Source organism: Polypterus senegalus, chromosome 5, assembly GCF_016835505.1.
Source record: "Polypterus senegalus isolate Bchr_013 chromosome 5, ASM1683550v1, whole genome shotgun sequence".
NCBI classification, from domain to species: domain Eukaryota; kingdom Metazoa; phylum Chordata; class Cladistia; order Polypteriformes; family Polypteridae; genus Polypterus; species Polypterus senegalus.
In genome coordinates, this window is record NC_053158.1 from 31,572,529 (window position 1) to 31,592,274 (window position 19,746).

General features: G+C 40.8%; 1 protein-coding gene across 1 annotated transcript in view; it reads right to left on the bottom strand.

Annotated features, from left to right (window-relative positions):
- Positions 1-8,397: 8,397 nt before the first annotated feature.
- The window catches only part of garem (GRB2 associated, regulator of MAPK1), a 292,825-nt gene continuing 281,476 nt past the window's right edge, over positions 8,398-19,746 (bottom strand). The window contains exons 5-6 of the mRNA XM_039754428.1: positions 14,197-14,363; positions 8,398-9,687 (exon numbers count right to left, since the gene is read on the bottom strand). Coding sequence (XP_039610362.1) covers positions 8,781-9,687; positions 14,197-14,363 — 1,074 coding nt within the window. The 3' untranslated portion in view covers positions 8,398-8,780. The remainder of the gene's footprint in view (positions 9,688-14,196; positions 14,364-19,746) is intronic.

Here is a 19,746-nt window from a genome sequence, read left to right on the forward strand (position 1 = left end):
ATTAAAAATGGTCAAAGGCTGCAATTACTTTAGCAGACTCACTAGTTAGTAAATAATGGATTAATTAATCAATTAGATCACGTAGAAAAGTAGAATGAAAATGAAGATGAAAATATTGCTAAAAAGAAAAAAATCATTATTTCCATAGAACTGCTTGATACATTTTAATATATATATATGTATTTATTTTTTACCAAACTTAGTTTTCTAGTTTCTATAATGTTCCAAAAACACAAAACTTGGGTAATCACAGTTCACTTAATTAGCCCAGTAGTCCAATTAAGAACAGAAGCTGGTTGGAAGAAAAACCTGCAGCCACAGTGTGTCCCCAGGACCAAGGTTGGGCAAGAGTGAGGGCGAGAGCGGTTAGTAGCACACTCTGATACAGCGCATTGCCACACCCACATAGAAAATAGCGCCATGTGCTTCATGGTTACTCTCTCAGGTGGGCACTAGCATATCATAATCTCTTGGGCCACTAGCGTGAGTTTTCTGAAGTCAGGTTATTCGACTGAGATTATAAAATACTAGAAATTATACTTTAATTATACAATACTTATCCTCAGGAGAACTTAAACGCGAGTTTATACAGTAGCTGTATATCTCAGCTTCAAGGTGAATGTTAAGTCAGGGAAATCATTCCCTTCTTTCTTTCCTATTCTTGTTAAATTTTCCTTTTTGACCCTTTTGCATGTTGGGTTCCCAAAGAAATAAAAACACTGTCTTACAATTTTCTTAAAAATGTCTTTTCTTGGTAGCTACATTGATGCAAAAAAATAATTTTAGGAAGTACAATTGACTTAAGAAGAAGGATTTTCCCCTCATAAACAAGAATCCTTTGTTTCCAAATCCCTGTAACTTGTTTCCCACATCTGCACTTCCTTTTCCAGTCTCTTTCTCTCCCCTTCTTTTTGCTTCCAAACCATATTCCCAATATTTTTGTTGTTTTTCTATGGATTCGTATTCTTGAATTACTATCTTCTGTCCATTTTCCTTGGACCCTGCCCTCTGTTTTCCTTAGATTTATTTTTCTTCTGGCAGCCTCACAAAATAAATGTGATACTTCTTGTGCTTTATATATGGAGATGACCTCTCTAGCGATGATAGTTATGTCATCCATGTACAAGATGCACTTTGCCTTCCTTTCCTCCACTTCCGGGGATTTCTGTCCCTTTGATGTCCTTATTCTTTCTGATCAAGCTTGTCAGGGCTTCAGTGCAGATGACAACCAAAATTGCGGAGAGAGGACACCCTTGTTGTACACCTTTATCAATTTTTGTCCTTTGTTAGGTTCCAATTTATTCGTACTTTTCTCGTTATGTTTTGACAGCATTATTTTATTACTTTTTTTTTAATGTTTGGGTTTTTGGATATTTTTCAGGGTTTCCCATAGAAAGTCATGGTTTATGGAGCTGAATGCCTTTTCCATGTTAATGTTTAATAGCCCTAGTGGTATGTGTCGTTCTATTGTGTATTCCAATATATCTGTAATCAAAATCAGATGTCATTTGTGGACCGTCCGGGGACTGCACACACCTCTCCTCCTTGCATGACGTCAGCCAGAATATCTCCAAAGCGGTTTGCTACGACTTTTTCTAGTAGTTTGTAATCCTGGTACAAAAGGGTTATTGGTCTCCAAGTTGTGATCTCAGATTTGTTTAGGAATTAGGGTGATTACTCCTTTTTTCTCCTCTTAATATTTCTTGAAATATATCTAACAGATCTTCTTTTATTATATTCCAAAAGGTGAAGTAAAGTTACACTGTAAGGCCATCAATACCTGATGTCTCGTTTTTCCTTACAAGTCTTTGGTGCTTGTTCTAGTTCGCCCATTTCAAGCTCCTTCAACGTTTCTTTCCATTGTTCTCCTTGTATCTTCCCATTTATGACTCTTAACACTTCTTCTTCTTTCTGAATATCTCTGCTTTTGAATCTCTACCGATCTTTAAAGAAGGTTTCTACTATCTTGTTTTCTTTGTTATCCTTCAGCCCCTCAATGCCATTCCTTTTGACCCATTTCTCGTTCTCCTCTGAGTACTGTGCTCTACTTTGAAATTTTAATTTCTCCTCCCTTCTTCTGCAGATGTCCTTCATTTCTCTTTTTCATCTCTTCCACCTGTCTTCCTATACAAGCCCCTCCATTTTCCAGTCTGTACATTTCTTATTAGTCTTTACTGCAATGTTTCTAACTGCTCCTTTTCTCCTTTACTTTTTTTCTATACCTTCCATCTGAACTAGTGTGGTGCTGAGGTGTCACTATCTGCATGGCTGCACTCGGGTCCTAATCTGGATCCTGAGTTGGTTTGTCGTGTGGTGGGTGCGGTAATGCGCTGTATCAGCGTGTGCTAATAACTTCTTTCCTTTGGAAGAATCGTTTAGCCCTGAGTTTAATTATCTCCCACCATTCTCCTCTTGTTCTACACCCTTCTTTTAGGGTTTCTCATCTCTTGTGTTTCTTTTCAAACTCTGTTGTGATTTCTTTATCCTCTAGCAGGAGCGCACTTAGTTTCCAAATTCCTTTCCCTCCATTATCTTTGCTTTCCCCCTCACATTCTGTTAAAAATAATACTGTGGTCGGGGATGCAGGTCTGTTTAATTTGGAAACTTTTAACTGCGTATGTTGCGCTACTAAGAATTAATGCAATTCTTGACTTCCTGTTTCCTCCTTCTGCTCTCCATGTATACCCTTCCTTTCCTTTTTTGATTTCTGTATAATTATCTTTTATTTGGTAATCTTTCTTTACATTTATTAAGAACCTAAAGGTTTTATCCAAAATCATTGGGAGTAGGTGTGGGGTTTCATTGGGGATCGGCTATGGCCCACCTGTGATGCCACCCTGGCCCACCAGTTGGGAAACGCTGGTCTAGAAAATGTAAAACTACTCCAACTTTCAGATAAGCTCAACTAAGTCTCTGAACACACTGGAGTGCTACGTCATAATATTTTATTTTGTCTAAAATGTGCATTGTTTAACATTTGCAATAACAAAAGATATTAGGATGGGGGCAAATATGTTTTCACAGCACATGTGCAACAGCCCACTGCACCTTTATTTCTGCCAAATGTCACACATCAGAGTTCTTCCATTTTAATGGAGTTACAACTTCAAAGAAAACACAAAAATAAAAGTGCGAGAGAAAAATAAATGTAAAAAACCAAATCGTAAACCAAAAGGCACCTGGGCTGTGAGTGCTTGGACCCTTAAAAATGAAAGTAATGGTGGAGTGGCTGGGGGATGATTTTACAGCTGGGATATCAACACAGTTTGTGTTTCCAAAAAAATCACCTAAAAGATCCTCAAGAACTTTGGAGAAACATCACATAGTGGAGCTCCTTGTGTTTGGTTCTGGAGGGTGTAGCGGTGCAAACAAATGATGGCAGGATGAGAGGAACGCTGAGAGGTGCCAACCGGCAACAAATTTCTTTTATTTTTTAATCAGCAAAACAGAAATTAACAAAAAATTGGCACTTCACTCGTGCAGGTTATAAGAAACAAAGTCCTCCGTTATAAAGCAAAAAAAAAAAACGAGCTTCAGGCAGGTCCACATCAGAATGCGACCACCATCTCTGGGGCTGCTCTGCCTTTACAGGGTTCTTTCAGCTGGGTGCCCTCAAGGGGTGTGCAGGAAAAAGGGGACAAGTCTGTTAATGGCAGTGTCACCTCTCATCCCAGGGTGGTATTACTTACTTTGGGGGAGCCCGGAAGGTGACCCTACGTGACAAGGTCCGCAGTGGCGGGAGGTTTTTGTTCTCAATTTTCTTCTCAATTAGAATTGAAGTCTGTTCTGCTACCGTATGTGGGCTCGTTAGGCTTTAAATTCTATAAATATCAGCCAAATGATTTGAGGATTGGGGAATATTTGTAATGTTCATTCCTTGACCTTTTCTTCTTTCTATTTCTTTCAAATATTTTGTTCAATGGATATGTCATGATCACCAAGCCACAGGTGTAGTTGGGATCAGCTCAGATGGTTAGCTGTTGGCTCATTTGTCTTTTGTATTGCATTGTTTATTAACAGCTGATTACAGACTCCAGAGGCAATTAACAACAAGGAGTTCAGCTGTTTATGACTTAAAAAAAGCAGTGAATTATTCTGAAGTAAAATAAATGTTACTTGATATGAAGCAAAAATGATGTCTGAGCCATTAAGAGTTTCAGCAGCAATAATTAAGAAATTAGGACGAATACAAACCTTCAGCCAAAGTGTGAATCAACAGAGGTGCTTCATTGGATCTACGCTGCAGCCGATCTACTTGAAAAGACTTCAACTCCCATCAGGCCAAGGGGTCACTGCACTAGGGGCTGCTGGGGGAACGCCAGTTAAGGCGCGAGATTTAAGGCAGCACCAATCAGAGTGCACGTCCCAATGCGTTGTATTCTGGGTGTGTGTTGAGAGGTATGCATATAGCCGCGATCTATGCGAGTTGTAATATTTTACATTAAGTAAGAGTTTGTTTTGCACAGAATCGACACGAAAGTGTGTAAGGATAAAAAACTAAGTTTATTTATCTTGCATGCCTCGTTTGCCATACATTTAAGATGTCAAATTCCATAAAGTGCAATGATTAGCATTTCTGTAATAAGAATGTTTGCCTCAGTGTTCTGATAAGACAATAATGTTTCTATAAATTGTATTTCATGTTCCAATGTTTAGGTAATGCTTTATTAGAAGCTGTTGGTATCTTTTGTTCCTCTGACTTCTCCATACTGTCGACAAGTCTAGATGTTTCTGTGAATAATCCTGACATCTAGTGGATTTTTTGTGTAAATGACTAATTGTTTTTCTGTTTTCTTTACTTATCGTAGACCACACAACTCATATAATTAGCCCAGCCAGGTGGTGTAAAGAGAGAAGAGTAGAGGGCACAGCACCGACCTTTGGGGTACACCTGTGCATGTCTGGTGTGTCTCTGACAACTCGCCTCACCAAGACACGCCGTAGGATCTGCCCAAGATGTAGGACTAAGACCATCTGAGAGCAGTCCCAGTGATGCCAAGGTCAGAGCAGGGGGCAAGAAGGATGGCATGGTGGGCTGTGTCAGAGGCAGAAGAGAGATCTAGAAGGATCAGGACCAATGACGTGTTGGTAGCTCTAGCCAGACGTAGCTATTTGACCACCGTTGGTAGAGCTGTCTCAGTTGAGTGGGTCCTCTTGAAGCCGGACTGGTTGGTATTGAGCAATCCATTCTGTACAAGGAAGGAATGATACTGGTTAAAGACAGTCTGTGCTTTCCTAATGTGCATGTTTGGGAGAAGCCAACAAAGAAGTACTTTAAACTTGTCTGTTAAATTTTGGATAACAAAAGGCTTTGGGAAACACTTGCAAAACTCTCTCGTTCTTCACTGTGTTGTTCTCTGTCTTCTTCTATTGTTTTTGATCAATGCACCCCTGCTTAACAACCTCTACAGTGACTCTCCACTGCATCTCATCTCTTGGTCTTCATTCTTAACATGTTTATGTCTCACCTTCAGGTCAGCACATTAGCTCAGTGTGGTGTGTCTCTATGAGAGGGGTGAGCGTGTCGGACCAGGCTGGCTGGTGTCTTGGTTTCTCTGTTAAACAAATCACAGTTAAAACTTTCTAAATTGATAGGACAACCATAATGTGTGCCCTGTTATGTCTTGTAAAAGGCCCAACATAAGGAGATTATGTAAACCAGTCCACTGAGGATGCCATAGCCATAGCTCTCCACACTGCATTGAGGCACTTGGAGCTCCAGAGGAGCCATGTGAGGATGCCGACTATAGGATGATGACTATGGCTCAGCTTTTAACACAATTATTCTGGACACTCCAGTCAGTAAACGGTCTAACCTAGATCTCCCCCCACTCTTCTGCGCCTGGATAGAGGACTTTCCCAACAACCACCCTCAGATGTGAAACTTGGCCACCACTTTTACTCAACTTGCTTGCTCATCACCGGTTTTCCACAAAGCTGCATGCTGAGTCCACTGCTGTTTGCTCCCTAAGCCCATGACTGCAGTTTGGCCCACCCTACTAACATCATCATTAGATTTGCAGATGACACTACGGTGGCTGGTCTCATCACAGAGGGGAACAAATCTGCCTACAGAGAGGAGATCCTGAAATGGTCAGCTTGGAGCTCAGCAAATAACCTGACACTGAGCACCATGAAAACGAAATAATCTTTGACTTCAGGAAACAACAGTGTAGACCTGCCCAGCCCCACATTAACAGAAATTGTGTGGAGAGGGTCCCAGCCTTAAATTCTTGCATACCTTCATCTCTTCTAACCTGTTTTAGAGTGCAAACACCAAAGCGGTCATTTAAAAGGCACAGCAGCGACTTCCCTTCCTGAGAATGCTTAGGAAGAATCATCTGGATCAAAAGGTGCTGGTGAACGTTTACTGACCCTCCATGGAGAGCGTGCTGACATACCGCATCACAGAGTGGTACAGAGGCTGCACTGTAGCAGACAGGAGGGGGCTTTGGAAATGTCATCAGTGCAGCTCAAAAGACTGTCGGCTGATCTCTGCACTCCCTACAAGACTTGCATGCTTCCCACTGCCTTGGCAGGGCAAAGGAAAAAAAAAACATTTTGAAGGACCCCTCACATCCTGGTTTTCACCTGTTTGGCCCTCAGGTAGGCACTACAGGTCCATCAAATCAAGGAGACTCAGGGGCCACTCCTGTCCTGGAGTCATGACAAACATGGAATCTCAATATGCACTGAGTATGTCTCTGTGTGTCTGTCCCTCTGTCTGCTTTGTCTCTCTCCACATCCTCTCAGCTTTTCTCTGGATGTGCAATAATTCTCTGTGTAGCAATCACAGTCTAGTGTAATATTTGTTCCATGTGCAATATTTGGCATTATTAGCATTCTTTGTGTAATAATCATATCATTGTAAATTTATGATGCAATATTAGCATTGTCATTAATAGTTCTTGTCTAGCATTACTGCCTACCCTACCGCATTGTTACTTTTTAATTGTATTAGTTTACTTGTTAAACATTAGCATTAGACACATATAAACGAAAGACCTGTGTGTGTGTGTGGAGCTCACGCTCAACTGCAGCCACAAGATGGCGCATACATGCACTTCAAATTTTCTCTGCTTGCCTGCACTTGACTTCCCACTACAAAAGATCTGTGTGTGGCAAAAGCTGCTGCGCCACTACGACGTTGTGCTAATGACACAGATGAAGAGGCGCAACGAAACGAAGCAAATGCCGAGGCTCAACAACGTGCCCTCAGCGACAGAGGGCAAGGCTTGAAGTTTTCACTAAAAACATGGTCTACTGTATCTGGAGGTATTTTCTCAAGACAAAGATTAATAGGACTCCTATGCCAGCAATATGGATAAAAATTGGCATCGCCAGTGTCTTCTTATGAAATCTAGTGGGTCAGGAAGCACAGGTGGGTCCACGTCCTCTGCACTGGGTCATTCTTAAGTGTTAGCTGACGCCTCTCCAAGTACATTTAGTCTTTGGGATGTTTATTGCCCTGAAGACCACTGTGGAATATTCGACCTGGGCACAAACAGGCAGACACAGAATGTCCCAAAACACACGTGTTCATTTACAGGGCCACACCGCAGTGTACAAAATAGCAATAATAAAGTTCCTTTCACTCTCTCTTCTGCCGCCTCCAACTCCTCACTCACAAGCTCCGTCCTCTTCTGCCCGACTCCGGCTCCTGAGTGGAGTGAGGCGGCCTTCTTTATACTGCACCCGGAAGTGCCTCAGGTGCTCTCCGATTAATATCCGGCTGCACCTCCGGGTGTGGTGGAAGTGCTGCACGTGAATTCAGCTCCTTCTCTGGTAGCACTTCCGGGTGTGGCGGAAGCGCTGCATGACAAGGCTCCGGAGCAGTCCAGGCGCCCCCTGGTGGTGGCCACGGACCCCAACAGGTTTGGGCTTCCAAGCCCTGTGCCCGTGGCCCCGATGCAACCCAGGGTGGCTGTCCCTTCACGTCCCAGGGAATGGCTTGCCCTTCTCTCTGTTCCCTGCATCTCCAACCTTCCCGACAGGGCACGATTCCCGGCCATCATTCACACGACACACAGCTAGTTTTTTTATATACTTTTTATTTAGTAGTTTTATGTGTAGTACTTTCATAGTTACTGTGTAAAACGACTGATTGTTTCTCGTTACATCTGAAGGGGTGGTTGCTGTGTCATTGAATTTTACACAGTATAATGACGATAAAGCTTCTAATTCTGTTTTACCACGTAAAGAAGGATGCAGGCCTCTGGCAGGTAACGGCCGCACAAGCTCCTCTCTACACGTCTACAACCAGTGCCAAGAGCTAGAAATACGTTATATTCACTTTGTTAAATTTGAACTACTGTGAATCAAAGAAACACATCTGTAGTCGACTTCTTTCTTCATGTTTATTTTTTTAACCTAAGAAAATATGCAAATTATGGGTAATTTTCCCAGGAGGAAAAAACAAAACAAAAACAGTTTTCCTTTGTACAAAGCTTTGGTTGTGTCTAACAAATACAACTCTTTATTTTTTGTTACCTGGGGTACACATATTATTAGTTCCTAATGTATAGAATGCCTCGTGTTCCCAATTTTCCAGTTGTGTGCAAGGCACACTTATCAGATACTGACACTTGTTTTCCAAGCAGTTCCAAAGAGCTGGAGCCGATTCTGCATAGACTTGTACCTTTGCACCATTTTCAGTTTTTCGTAATACAAAGTAGTTTAGTGCAACACTGAAAGCTGACAGAAACTCAGCATTTGCAGCATGTATTTATTTACTTGTTATCTTCTGTAAAAAAAAAAAAAAGAAAATGTTTATTATGTGGTTACATTTTTGGCCTCCAGCCACTGATGAACTGCAGGAGTTTTTTAACTTGAAGTTTGCTCAGCTTAAAGTCCTCAGATAGAATTTCTTCAGTAAGCTGGACAAGCAAATTGCCGTCAATCTTTTCCGTGAAGAACAAAGACACGACATCTTCGGAGAGGCCGATAAAGCGAAGAGATTTCGACACCTCTTCGATGGACAAACCTGACAAGTCTGAGGGAGGCTGCCAGGGAGAGCCGTCTCCACATGATCTAGGGGCTAACTGAAGGTGCAAGGGGGACGAAAAGGGGTATGAAATTGAAAAGATTTCGGGTGCGCCCTTATTACCGAGACCGTTATCCTTCAGTACATCGGATGAGTAAGACAGAGTTTCTTCTGCTCCATCAATGGCCATTGGCAAGGGTTGTCCTTCACTGAACGGTTTCTCCTCTTTCAGTTTGGGAACTCGTGGAGGTAACGTTGGGCATGACTGACTTTGTTTGGTGGTACTGTCTGATAAAGGTTTCTCGGGGAACAGATCAAGTGAGCAACTTGCAGATTTGGGACAGCCCGGGATAACACTCGTTGTTCCCTCTTGTGCTGGCGGAGAAAGGCGCTCTTCCAGAGACTCAATTCCCGAAAAATCAAAAGGAGCTGGAACATTGGCTTTTGGGGTACCGGGTGTTTTTTGTCGAGGGTAGCTGTAATAACTTCGACACTGAACCGAGGAGAAATCATTAGTACCATCACAGTCTGTTGCGCCACAAAACGTGTTGGGCCAGGATGATCTGGAAGAAAGGCTGTCAAGGGTAGGGCTTCCAAATGGTGACTTCTGCTCACTCTCCGTGATTTCAGACTTCATCCAGTTGCATGGGTAGCAGACGGGATTCTGTTCAGTTGATTGGGGTGCATCACCCTCTGTGACAATGCTACAGAAAAAAAGAAAAAACAAAATAGTAAAGCTAAGAAAATCAATCACAATAATGGCTAAACCCAAGAACACCATTTAGTGATTGAACTGGCAGTGCTGTGGTGGCACAGTAGTAGCTCCGGTTTCCTCCCACTGTGCAAAGACATGCAGGTCAGGAGAACAGGCGACGCTACATTGGCTTTGGAGGTGTGTGTGGGTGTGTTTGCCCTGTGATGGACTGGCATCCTGTCCAGAGTTTGTTCCTGCCTTGTGCCCTGTGATAGTTGGGATAAGCTCTCATTCCGCAACCCTGGTCTGGATTGAGTGGGTTAGACAATGGCATGAAAAATAAGTGACCCGACATTTGCCTGACAGACATACGAGTGCGACAAAATAGCGGCTATTAAAACGTGGCGTCAAAATCGCGCAGACAAAATCGCACCGACAAAATCATGAAAGTTTCATTAAATAGGAATTACTAGTTTAAAGCATATATAATAATGTTTATTTTAGAAGTCAATATTATGAGACACGGCACGGCAGATAGTCCTTAAGATCACGCCCTGCATATGTAGGAAGAATTGCATCAAGACGTCTTGATAGTTGAGCGTATTTAGACTTGCTGGCTGCCTGACTGCTGGTAATTCCGCTTTGTATACGACGCGTTATGCCAACCCTCGACTGAGTTACAGTATTTGTTCGCGGCCTGCCATCAGCAGTTATAACAGTTATAACCTAGCACATAATGTGTACATAATGCGCACGTACGCGTCCCATTCTCTTGGCCTCTCTCGCGATTTTGTCGGCGCGCATTTGTCGAAAACCAGTTAGCGAGTTTGTCGGCACGAGTTTGTCCATCGTGGTTTTGTTGGTGAACCGAAAAATAGACAGGTCGGACTTTATTTGTCCCCAGGAGGAAATCTGGCATTTTACACAAGCTCTTTAAATAAAAAAATAAACATAAACACACACACCAGAATGTAAGTGCCTTGAGCATGGGAAAGGCACTATATAAATAAAATGTATTATTATTATAATTATTATTATTATAAAAAGGGAAGAAAACTAAAAACAAGCAAAACTTTGACTTGGCTGTCACAGTAACAGTGAGGCATTATACAGACATATTGCTGTTGGTATGAAGGACCCCCAGTAGCATTTCTTGGCACATTTCTGCTGAGTGTTTTGTTGGCTCAAAGTTCTCAGTGTGTCAGAGAGGGGATGGGATGTGCGGCGTTGGTCATAATGGCTCTAAGTTTTGTTTTAATCCCCTCCTTTGCTATGACCTCCAGGAGGTCCAGAGTGGTCCTATAACTGAGCCTGCCCTTTAAACTAGCTTGTTAATTTGGTGGGCCTCTTTACCAGCCCAGCACACCACAGCGTAGGAAATCACACAGAGTTATAGAAGATGGGCATGATGTCATTTCCCACATTAAAGGAACGCAGTCTATTACTTATTTAGTGTTCTGAGACCAGTCCAGCCTGTCATTAATGTGGACCCCCAGGTAGCTGTAGGAGTGGACCGCCTCTACATCCATCTCTTGACTAGTGACCGGATAAAGAGGCTCTTTGGTGCGGCCAAAGTCAATAACCAGTTCCTTGGGCTGTGAAGTCGGAAGCAATGATTGAGTTAGAGTCAGTAAAAATTTACAAACTTCAGCTACAAGTCTGACTAAACGTAAATTGTTATATAATGTGCTAAAATTTCCAAAATCACGTATACTGATTTCATTAAACTATTTTTTCTTCTAGACTTTTGATAAAACTATAGCTTCTTTTTAAATGTGTAAGTTTGGTCTTATGTTTACTGTTACTCAGTGTTTGTAAGCCACAAGGACTTTGCTACAGCCTTTAAACCCGAACTTGAAAAGGTCAGAGTACCATAAAGTACCCCGATGATTCACGCTGGCAGTGACGAAAGGCTTTGTGTCTTGTACTCTGTGTGCTTTTCATCAGCATTGTAAATATATTAGTCTGACTACAAACAGAAGAGCTGGAGTCGGAGTTGGAGGTACCAGAAATTGAGGAGGTCGAGTCGAAGGTTTTGTGTAGCAACACAACAGTCCTGGGCAGGACTCTAAAATGACAGTTTGCAAAAGTGTGGAAAAGATGCACATAGCTATTTATTTTATATTATTGCTTCTATTTCAATGGATTATTACTTGGAATGATAATGAAGATCTTTGCCAGGTGCTAAGCTTCCTTCTTAACCACTCAGGTCTGCTGATTCCACCTCTGAGTAGCATTACATCTCAGTCCAGATTCTTCATGTGTAGCTCCTTGGCTGCTAGAACGAGCTGCCCACCTCCATTCCGACTTCTGTCTGAAGACCCTCCTGTTTGGGGAATTTCTGTCTAACTGAGGTGAGCTGTTAAGTTTGAATTGTAACTCGCTTGTATTTTGTTCTGAGCTCCTCACTTGTGGTCTTCAATTCTGTAATCTTGTTACCAAACAGTCCCCAGACTGAAATCCACTCGATTATGTTCTTAGTTGTTTTGGCTAAAATCGTCTGCTAAGCAAATAATTGTAAATGTAAATGTAGTAACTGCAAAATTCAGCTTCAGTGTAGTTCATGTTAAAAAAAATAATGAAATGTCTTTCTTGTGAATCTTTGTGGTACTAGGGTGTTGTACCGTGTTAGCCATTATGAATGTAGTGAGAAGTCAAGCAAAATGACACCTTTTATTGGCAAACTAGAAAGATTACAATATGCAAGATTTCGAGGCAACTCAGGCACCTTCTTCAGGCAAGAATCTTTGTGAATCTTTGTAAAACGACTGCTCATAATTCAGGGGGAGCCTGTACATTGATGCCATAAATCAACGGGTGGGATGACTTAAGTGGTAATGTACCCTTTAGGGAGAGGAGTGGCGGAGTAAGTAAGATCAATCCCCTCCTTTAATGGGCTTAAGTGAATGATTTATTCCTAAATGAAAAAAACATATATATTATCAGGAGGGTCTGCCAGCGATCTGATAAATACATGTCCATGATTCTTTGCTTCTCATATGAATTATTTTCTGGCCATTCTTAGGCTTTTCAAAGTTTTTTTGGTTTTCTTTCTTTTGCTAAAATGACAACCTTTCTCTGTTTGGCCTCATTAACTTTACTTTTAACGCTACTGCCATTAGTTATTGACTAATGTCCATACTACTTGTTGTACTGAATTGTTGTGCAAAACAGCTTGTTTAGATTTAGATGTGCCATGTACAACATATCCATTAACTGTGTGATAGAGCACTAGCCTGGTAAAAGAAGTGCCAAAGGAAAAGGGCACAAAGAAGAAAACTGTAAGAGCCAGAGGAGGACCCAGAATGTGTGAAAATGAGGGTCAGCATCCACTAGCGAGCTTCACTCTCCAAGGGCTACAGGCCTAAATATAAGGAAATACCTCAACAATATTTTAAGGAAAGGTCACTGGTACACTGTTGATGTCTAAAAGCCCTGCAACCTGTTACTGTGGGGCATTTTAATTCTCAAAAGGTTTTGGGGGGAAAACGGGCCAGAAGGTAAAAGGGTTTCCTGTGTTTCCCAATGAGGAGCTGAGGCCAGAGAGGGAAAGGTGGGTGGGGAAGGGGTTGTGCTTTTTTACAGTTCATATGTAAGGGCTCAGGGCCATAGAGAGATCTTGGAACACCAGAGGGAGCTCTGGAGGGAAGTTGAGAGTTTCTGGGGAGGTATTCCTGACCCTGGATGTATTTTGTGGATTGTTCTGGACACGGCTCTTTGAGTGAGCAAAAACAAAGCCCTGGCCTGGGAGCCAACGGCTCAACATGGCAAGGAGGATGTTGTGGCTAATGACAAGAGGTGACAAAGGGTCCGAGAGAGTCAGAGATCAGGGCGGTTCAGAAGTGAGTGGGTGAGACTCTTTGGTGCCCTTATAGTACTTTTGTGTTCTCCCACATTCGTCCCTAATCCTTACTTTATGTTTAATAAATAACGTACTTCTCTTTAATAGTCTAAATAAAGATCTTTGTTTTGGGCACTTTGTTGTGGGTGAGGGTCACACATAACACAAAATTTTCCATGGTGAGTGTAAAAAAAAAAAAATCCACAAGCAGCACACATGACAATCTGACTGATGCATGAACGCACCGTTGACAGTGAGAAAGAGTGAGGCTGGGACTGAGCAACGCCAACCTGCAATCTGCCCCGTTCTGCTGGCTGAACTTAGAATGACTGTGAAAAATGATTGCGTGTTAGTGCTAGCAAACCCCACCTTCTTGACCGTGAAGCTTTTGCTTTATCTTGGAAACAATTATTAAATGACATACTCCAGAGTTTTCAAAAAACAGTTGTTCATAGTTCAGGGGACATTTGTACTTCCAATAAAGCAATGGGCGGGTGCTATGACTGAAATGTTAATGGCACCTTAAGGGAGAGGAGTTTGTGAGTGAGTTAAATCAGTCCTCTCCATCATAGGGATTGAATGAATGCTTTGTATACATCTTGCATGTCCAAATGTTCATAATGTATAGTTTTACATTCTTAAAGAATTGAACTGATCCAAACTCACAGAGACACTTACATGTTATGAAGTCCTGAAGAATAATACGACAGAGTAGGGCTAGGAGAACGTGTCTGCTGCTTTCTGAGCTTAACCGTTCGTGCGGGGACAGACGGACTTGTGGAAGAGGGCTTAGAGCTGCGAGGGGGCACAGGTGGAGCATTCAGCAGTCGGCATTCTTCTTTAACCTGTAAAGAAAACAGCAAACGGAATGACACCAGTCTACATACACACAACAGAATTAGCTCACTGGGGGGTTGTTTTCACAGCATACCATTTAAGGTAAAACTTAAAATAATCATATTTTGGGGGCTTACATACCCATTTGTAATATTTTAATATTACAGTATTAATATTTTGGATGTCACGTTAGCACATTTAACTTACTTTGAAACATAGCCAGTTGATTTCTTTCCTTTAAACAAATGTACAAACCATCTTGGGCCCTGCTGCCATTAGGTATCTACCTTATGTTAATTTCCCTCAGAATGAACAGCTAAAATAATTTGGATAAAACTGGAAATTAAAAATTGTGATGAGAACTGATTGAGCATGATGTATCTTAAAAGACGAATGGGTGAAGTCTGGGGTGTCAAAAGAGCTATTGGGAAGAGGGATATTGAGAAAATGGGGTTTGCAGTGGCCAAGTAGAAGGGGAAGGAACTTATGAGTTGATGTGGAATAGAGGTTGGAAAGTGTGGGTCACAGAGATGAAAGTGTTTTATTACTAGTGTTAATATACGAGGGGGTACCCAAAAATAACCAGAACTGAAAAAAATAGTTTTAATAATTTTTATTTACTGAAACTTTAGTCTCCTTCAAAATACTCTCCAAGTGAATGAATGCACTTGTCCCAGTGGTTTTTCCATTGGTGGAAACATTTTGGAATTGCTGAAGTGGAACGTTGTCCAGTGCCTGCAGCGATTTTTCTTTGACTTCCTCCATGGTACAAAAACACTTTCCTTTGAGTTCTTTTTTCATATGCGGGAACACGAAAAAGCTGTACGAAGCAAAGATTAGGCGAGTAGGGAGGATGGCAAGAACTCCAAGACACACAAGTCAATTCAGAAATCTCTTCAATAGTCTGACAACAATCTTCGTAAATTGCATTGCAAACTTCTTGAAGATTTTCATCTTTCCTAATTGTGGAAGGTCGGCCAGATCTTGGTTGGTCTTCAAGTGACATTTCCCCTCGTTTGAAATGCGAAAACCACTTGTAGACATGTGTTTTACTCAAAGCTTCATCTTTAAAAGCAGTTTCAAGCATGACTACAGTTTCAGTAGCTGTTTTCCCTAAGAGTAATTCGCTATTCTTTATGATCACCCATTACATAAGTCACAGAATACTTTTAATAAGCACCAAGAAAAACCAACAGGGAATGCCGTATGAACAATACAGAGCAATACCACTTGGCAGACTGCCGCAAAATACTGTAAGTATGCTACACCTATTGGCAAAATTCACAACTAAGTTGAGATTGCGCACCAGGTACAGATTCCAGTTATTTTTGGGTACCCTCTTATATAAGGTTGGGAGCATGTGTGGATATAAGACTGTAAATAAATAAAAAGGGTTTGTTTTATAACTAAATAAATATCCAAAAAGTAAGATATTTTCTATAAAGGAACATCCTTGTTCTGAGGAAAAAGTTGCATACAGTTCCCTGGGACCCCACAACTTTGACAGGTGGAATGAAAGTTCAAGAAAAGTAGTAAACTTATTCTTTTCAAGTGTTGCAGGTCTTGTGTAATTTTAGAAAGTGATCTGTAGAATTGTACAAGAAATAAATCAATAATAGGAAGAAAAGAGGAGGGTGGAGATGTGGACGGGAATGAAAAATTACCTCTGGGAATAGGTTAGAAAGAAGGAGAAAGCAGAAAGAGGTGGAAGAAACTCTACAAAAAATTCCTAAAAACAAAACCCCAGGGTTTGATGGCCTCCCAACAGAATTTTACCAAACCTTCTGTTATACTGTTAAAGACCTAATAGAAGTTATAATCAATGTAAATGAACGTCCAAACTTGTTCGTCAACATAGTTGCTAAGAAATTCTCGTTGTTTCATCCATACACATAACAAATTAAATACAATTAAATGGCACAATATATAATGCATGACAAAATCACAAATTTATATATAGTACCAGTTGAAAATAAATTGCAAAAAACACACATATTAAACAATATAGTAATAAAGAATCTCAGTCCTGCTAGAAATCAATTACATCCTTGATAATATAAACCCAAAATAAACATAATTTAGATTGGATTGAGGAGTTTAGAAATCATGAAAAGACAGCTGAATTAGAGACTGTGTTTAACCAGAGGGCCTGCAGTAGGAATGAAACTGCTTATGTGTCTAGCAGTTCTTGCCTTTAGTGACCGGCGATAATTTTTACACAGTAATAACTGGGTGAGTGTAGTTGTTGATTATATTTCTAGCACGTTTCCTTATCCATGATGCATACAGGACTTAGGTGAAGTTCAGTTTCAGGCATACAATCTTTTCTGCCCTCTGACTGCTGCAGTTTATGTTTTGAGTGAGCAGATGTATTGCCATACCAGACTGTACTGGAGAAATCGAAGGTGCTTTCAATGAGAGCTTGATAAAAGTGTGCCAAATTTTAACCTTTTAAGCTGATGGAGAAAAAACATGCGGGAATCACATCCTAATCGTTTGTAAAAAAAGGGCGCTATGACTTTAATCCTCCCCAAAAAAAGGAAATCTAAATGAAGTGCAGAACTAGGGACCGATCACATTGTTGTGTATAGATTACAAGGTCTGGAGCAGAATTATGGCTGATAGACAAAGTGAGAAGAAATTGTAGATAAAGTCCAGGCGTGTGTAGTTTGTTTTTCTTCTTCAGTTATCTGCCATAAGTCAGGTCTTTCGATTGCAGTTCCTCTATTGTCCTATTTTCTGGTCTTTTCATTTCTTGGTATGATTTTTTCACTTAGGAAAAACAGCAAAAATTAGACCCCTTATAACTTTGCAAGATGCTAAAAAATTACTTCATGCTTTTGTTTTCAGTCGGCTAGATTACTGCAACGCACTCCTCTCAGGACTACCCAAAAAAGACATCCATCGATTGCAACAAGTGCAGAATGCAGCTGCTGGAATCTTAATTAGGAAAAGAAAGTCTGAGCACATCTCTCCGGTTTTGATGTCGCTACATTGGTTAGCTGTGTCATTTAGAATTGACTTTAAAATACTGCTATAATGTGCTCCATCTTATATTTCAGAATGTCTTTCACCTTACACTCCAAATCGTAACCTTAGATCTTCAAATGAGTGTCTGCTTGTAATTCCAAGCATTAAACTTAAAAGAAGTGGTGAGGCAGCCTTCTGCTGTTATTCACCTAAATTCTGGAACAGCTTACCGATACAAATTCACCAAACTAATACAGTGGAGCACTTTTAAACACTGCTAAAAACTCATTATTTTAACATGGCTTTCTCATAGTTTCATTTTAGTGTAACTTCATTTTAGTGCAACTCTGACAGTCTATATATGCATTTAATTATTTTTTTTTTTTCATGGCTCCAAAATCCATACTAACCCCTACTTTCTCTGCTGTTCTTTTTCTGTTTTTTTGTCGTGGGCCCTACCACTTGATCAGGGCACCATGCAGTCCCCTTTTAATGGATTGAAGGCCAGAGGTCCACATGACCATCATCGTCTAGTTCTTCCATGTATAACCTGAAAACCATGAGAACTGGTTGAGGACATTTATGTTAGGCAGAATGCCATGTGGGTGCTGGGTGGTCTTGTGGCCTCGGAACCCCTGCAGATTTTGTTTTTCTGTCCAGCCCTTTCGAGTTTTGTTTTTTTTTGTTTTTTCTGTCCTCCCTGGCCATCAGACCTTACTTTATTCTTTGTTAATTACTATTGCCTAATTTTTATATTTTTTCTTTCTTCATCTTGTAAAGCACTTTGACCTACATCACTTGTATGAAAATGTGCTATAGAAATCTGATTTCTTTCCCTTCAGTTTACCCTCCAGCACTAACTTCAACAAACCATCTCCTGTTAGAACATGTCCTATCCAGTTTTGTTGTCTTCTTCTCACTGTCTCAGGCATTCAGGTCCTTTCTTCACCAATACTTTCCAATACTTTTTCATGAGATAATTTATCCATCCAACTGATCTTTTCCATCCTTCTCATTATTCTCATTTCAGATGCTGCCAATCTATTAGTAGCCCCTTTCCTCACTGTTTATGTCTCTGCCCCACACAAACCAACGTTCCAGGTTACTCCTTTCATTATTCTTTTCTTTAGTGTTCAATCCATTCTGTTTGCTGGCAATTTTCATTTTGCATTGAAGCTGCTTTCTCTTTTTCTATACGTATTTTTATTCCATTTTCACTCCTTCCATCCTTGTAGTCCCACTTGTAGTCCCAGGGCGGAAAATTGTAGAAAATCTGTTATTTAATTCATGGAATATGCAGTGGAAAGAAGAATCCCAACACCAATGGTGAACGTAGATCTGGAGAAGGCCTTTGACGTTTTAGACCATTCATAACATTTTATGAATTCTAAATATAAAGGGCTTTTCTGAAAGATTTGCACAATGGATTAAAGGATGCTATTGTGAAATTACAAGTGAGACCCTGACAAATGAAAATGTCACGGAAGAAATAAAGCTGGAAAAAGGCTTAAGGCAAGGATGTCCACTGTCCAATGCCTAGAACTCTAATTTACAACAAATGATAAAAGACCCAAATAAATAAAAAGGGTGATGGAAAATGAACTAAGAAAGACAAATATATGGATATACAGTATGAAGGAATGACACCTCAGAAGAGCTATAGTGTTAGACCAAGACTAGTGAGAAGTGCTGGGGTCCTGTTTAATGAAATAAGAGTGATGTGAACATGAACACTGACAGAGCTTCATCGAGGAACATAATGTGAGAGTTCAGAAAGTTAAAGGTCAAAAGAAAATGTGTGCATTAGCAGGCTAAACATTTTATTTAGTAAAGAGCATACATCTGTATAGAAACACTCCCTAAATTTAAAGCTAATGTTAAAATGACTGGCAAATAGAGCTACAAAACTAGTTATTTGGACAAATTAGGAGAATTGGAAAGGTGAATGTTTTGGGTTGAGTAGCCTGCTCTCACCAAAATGAGCGGAAATCTCAAAAGATACTTGGATAATCTCAATTTATTCGTTTCGTGTACAGTTCCACAAAACTACCAAGAGGTGGCACTGTTGTGCTAGTTTCAGGCTAATCTGTGTGTTTAAAAGGCTAAAAGTAAAGGGCTAAAATCTACCAAAGGAAATGTAATGTGTAGGACATTTTGGTAAAAATGACATCAAGTGAAAAAGCTAAATTTAAATAAAGGGCTAATATTTTTAAAAATGCCTCTCTGCAGTGGGCTGGTGCCCTGCCTGGGGTTTGTTCCTGCCTTGCGCCCTGTGCTGGCTGGGATTGGTTCCAGCAGACCCCCGTGATCCTGTAGTTAGGATATAGCGGGTTGGATAATGGATGGATGGATGAATTCGGCTGATTTTAAGATCCATTAACGTGGAGACGCTCATCAGTTTGGGCCGCTTTTGTGTGGATA